We start from the raw sequence: 4507 nt of genomic DNA, 5'->3' as shown, positions 1-4507 counted from the left end.
TGAAGACCATTATAGCCTCATACGTCGGGGACAACCACAAAAGCTGGGACAAACACCTGTCGGAGTTTCAGTTTGCACTGAATTCAGCTGTCCATGAGTCAACTGGTATAACACCTGCCAAAGTTTATCTGAGCAGACCGACCCGAGGACCCATGGAGGCCATGCTGCTGCCTAGGACTTGCACCCCTGATGCCCCAGCCTACAAGAAGGCAAGTCAGCTCTGTGAATTAAAAGACTATGTGACTGGCAAGATGAAGCAGGCTCGACAGAAGCAGAAACAGCAGTACGACAAGCATAGGAGGGAGGTGGAGTATGTGGATCCCAACAGAGTGTGGATGCGTTCTCACCCTTATTCCAAGGCTGAACGGTCTTTCTCTGCCAAGATCGCCCCACGCTGGAAGGGACCCTACCGCGTTGTCCGGAAAGTGGGCCCGCTAATCTATGAGATTGTGCTGAAAGAGCCTGGAGAGGATCTCAGGGTGGTCAACGTCACCAGGCTTAAGCCCTGTTACCCTTCAGCTGCTGAACAGCGTTGTTGGGTCCTTGAGATCTTTGAGGTGGAAAGTGATGAGGAGACCTTCCTTGGCTTTCCATCCCAAGACCATCAGTCTTCAGACCAACCAACAAGGACTTCCTTGAGCCCTGCGGAGTCTTCTGACCGTCAGCGTGTTCTGGAAATCTTCGCTGAGGAAAGTGAGGAAGAGGAATTCAGAGGTTTTGAGTGAAGAGAAGTGGATTGGAGTACGCCTACCCCTTAGTCTGGCTTTTTCCAAAGGGGAGGGAGTGTGGCGATCCTGCCATTTTCCTGCTGTCAATTCTGTCACGCCCCAGATTCCTACACATTCTCACTTTTCACTAATCACAGGCACGCTAACTTATCCACAGTCACCAATCATCTGATCCCCGGTTCATCCAATCCCCTGTTCTAGCCCTGACTGGCACCCCGGAACCCAAGTCAAAAGTCAAAACCGTTAAAACACACACACACACACGCGTGCACACACTGTTCTCACTCTGCTGTTCTGTGTCACCTAGGATAAAATGAGTGACTTCCTGTACTGCGTGTAGCAGATTACTGAGTCGAGATAGAGAGAGAGAGAGAGAGAGAGAGAGAGAGAGAGAGAGCACCCCATGGAATCACTTTGCTGCATGTCACCGCTGTGCTAGTATCTGCTGTCACAACAGGAGCATTCTTGTAAGTGGCTTTGGATAAACGCGTCAGCTAAATGACTGTTATGTAATACAATCTAATGTCAAGGGGTCCTCATATAGAACATATCCCCCCCATGATATCCCCGCAATCCTGCGTTCAACCACTACATGACCGTTCACTGAACACTGAGGCAGGTGGGAATTGAGGTCACACTGAATTTGTATTTACAGGATCAGCTTGTCTTTCCAAAATCCTAAAATTAATAGGAGAAGGCACTAAAGGTGTACATGTCTCAAGATTAGCGTTTTTTAAGACGAGCGCGCTCCTTGGATCTCACTGCATGCTGAACCTTTTGATCTTCTCAGCCCCTGACCGACCTGGTTCACCTTTAACCTTCGCTGTGTCATAACGACACGACGCAAGTCTCAATATGAACCCTATCATTTAAAATGGCTGCAGAAACATTACAAACCCCACCACAACCGTGTCAATGTCACTCGCTAGGGAGATACTCCTTTTACAACCCAATCCAACCCCGTTCTCTTCTCCTCTCTTTCCCTCTCTCCCCTCTCCTCTTCTCCGACCTTCACGCTGACGTCAGTCGGTGACTTACCCTCCCCGCCGCCTTTGTTTCCCGATGAAGAGAGAGAGAAGAAATATCAGAGTGAATAAATATCGGCTGCACGGCTCCTTGGGGCCCTCCCTCTCAAGAACAAGCGTCGGTGCGTGGGGTTGCGTCCACTTTGGAATACACAACGAGGAGGGCCCGGAGTTAGGAGCCCGGGGGCGCCGGTGGACACACCGCTGATGTTTGCCGTTCTGCCCCACCACCTCTCTCTCTTTCTCTTTCTGTCTTTCTCTCACTCTCTTTCTTTCTCTTTCTTTCGCTCTCTCTTTCACTCTCCCTCTTTCTGTTGCTCTTCTATATTTTCTATCCTTTTTCACTCTTATTTGTCCTTCCCACCTCTTTCCTTCTCTCCCTCCCTCTCTTTCTCCTTCTCTCTCAATCTCTCTTTCTCACACACTTCTGGGCTGCGAGGTCGGCCCTAGGGGGAAATGGGGAGAGAGAGAGAGAGAGAGAGAAGAAGAGAGTGAGAGAGAGGAGAAAGGGTGGCAATGCTTGCCTGTGTCCCCTCGTCTCCTAGCGGTCTCTCTTGGTCAGGGTCGGGCCTGTGTCTGTCGGTGCCAGACGGAACGGGGCGCCTCTAATTAAATTCACCGTTCGCCACCACGGGGACCGGTAGCCATTGCCGTGGCGACGGCCGTCCCGACCGGGCCGTCCCCAGGGCAACAGGGCAACAGGGCTGCGGCTAATGAGAGGAAGAAAAGGCTCAGCCGGAGATGTAGCCCACCCCCCCCTCCTCTCTGTCTCTCTCTCTTTTTCTGTCTCACGGTCTCTCTCTTCCTCCTCTCTTCTCCATGCATCTCCTTTCCCTCCTATCAACAGTATCTCTCTCTCTCTCTGTCTCTCATTTATTCCTCCTCTTCCACAGTCTCTCGCCTTGAAAACACATATTTAACATTTATAAGCCATTCAAAAATCTCTGGAATGTCTGCGAGCCCAAAGGTATTTTGAATTTCAATGCAACATTTATCTTTTCGTTTGACAGCCTATCACTGCAGGGCACAACTGTCTGCCTTCAAAAAATAAAAAAACACCATGTTAATCACATCTGCCACAAACATGTGATGCTGAAACATTTAAGAAAGCCATCATGGGATATGCAATGTGAATATTGGGTGTAGCTGTAGGATGAATGTGATATGATAGGATGGTGAAGTGTTGCTTGTGAGTGAAATGAACCAGTTGTAGGCTAGTTGTAGCTGCCACTTCTGTTGCAAACCAGAAACACAATCGACACTTGATGTTTGAAAGTGCCCCAAAAATATGTTGCTGTTTGGAACGTCACAAGGATCACTGGCTTAGAATACTGTACACCAGCAAGGTCAGCTCTTTCAACGAATCTGTTTCCCTTTTTCTTGGAATGGATTGTCGGTTTGAGCTTCGCATAGTGCTTTGTCTGCATGTCTCACAGGTGAAAAACACTCCCGCTTGCGTCACTGCCTCCCACCGGAAATAATGAATGAATCTTATACTCCGGCTGCCATGTTTCGAGACGCACTGTATAATTCAATTCAGAAGGTTGATATATGCAAAACATCTAGTCAGAAACCTCTTCGTCGCCCTCCCACACACATTCTCTCTCTCTCTCTCTCTCTCTCTCTCTCTCACACACACACACACACACACACACACACACACACAAACACACGCACACACACAATTACAGCTACTTCTTCCGTCTCATCCAGCAACCACTCAACTCATCAATTTGTCAGTGAGCCACAGCTGATACGCACCGTAGCTATCTTGTTTCTTCACCTCGGCGAGTACACTGCCCTTAAGCAAAGAGCAGACGGGATTCAGCCAGACCTGCCTCATTGATAGTGTCAACACGTTTGTTGACTTTATTACAGTAAAGCAGGGCTGTGTGTATACTCCCTGGCTAAAATGCATCAAGTCCCAGAGGTAGGCTGGGCCTTGGGTGGCAATTAGAGGCTGGCTGAAGTAGCCTATAGGGCCTATATGCCTCCCAGCACATTACAAGCAATATTTTATAATTGAGGTGTATACAGTAGCTCTTCCACTATGTCATTATATTAGGCTATTTCCTGTTCCATAAAGTTATTGGTCAAGTTTGTTTGTCCCAACATGCCTGTCTTCATGTTATGCTTAGGCCTACATATGAAATTGAACTCCATGTTGGTACCTAATACGCCTTAGACACACCCACCATTTAATTTGTTGTTAGATAATAGTTGACAATCATGTTTTGTTGATGAGTAGGCTAGCCTAGTAGGCCATTAAGACCCAAGCGTTTGTTTTAGCACTGTCCATAGTACTTATATCGTGACCAACTCAAGATCAAACATTTCAAGCCATTTATTTCATATTTTTAAGTTATAATGTAGGTTGTAAACCCATGTGCTGATGTATGGGCTACACTTACGTGGGCACGATCGTTCCCACCGCTGTCTGGGAACATTTGTTGCAGAACATCTTATCGTTCTTCGGCCACACGGTGGCCCCGTACCTCTCCGTCTCGACGCTCCTCGATCGCCTCAGCCATAGTGAGCCAAACCCTCTCCCCACTCCTCTCTCTCTCTCCCTCTCTCTCTCTCTCTCTCTTTCTCTCTCTCTCTCCTCCTATCCAGTTCTCCTCCTGTCGCGCCGCGCGGAGCCAGAAAGCCGACAACCCTCTCGAGCCCCCAGTGCGAACATGGTCGGCGGCCCGTGCGCTCGCAGGCTGGCCCGCCGCTCGCGGTCCGCGCTAATCGCGGCTCTCACGGTGC

The 4507-nt window shown here is 49.0% G+C and overlaps 1 protein-coding gene across 1 annotated transcript in view; it reads left to right on the top strand.

Moving 5' to 3' along the window:
* Positions 1-4434: 4434 nt before the first annotated feature.
* xylt1 (xylosyltransferase I) overlaps positions 4435-4507 on the top strand; it is a gene marked incomplete at both ends in the record, with an annotated part of 88492 nt that continues 88419 nt past the window's right edge. Inside the window, one exon of the mRNA XM_084440660.1 lies at positions 4435-4507. This exon is cut by the window's right edge and continues 215 nt beyond it. Coding sequence (XP_084296786.1) covers positions 4435-4507 — 73 coding nt within the window.

This window comes from Borostomias antarcticus, assembly GCF_949987555.1.
Source record: "Borostomias antarcticus genome assembly, chromosome: 7".
NCBI classification, from domain to species: domain Eukaryota; kingdom Metazoa; phylum Chordata; class Actinopteri; order Stomiiformes; family Stomiidae; genus Borostomias; species Borostomias antarcticus.
The sequence above is the reverse complement of the archived record's forward strand: the minus strand, read 5'-3'. Positions and strand labels throughout refer to the sequence as shown.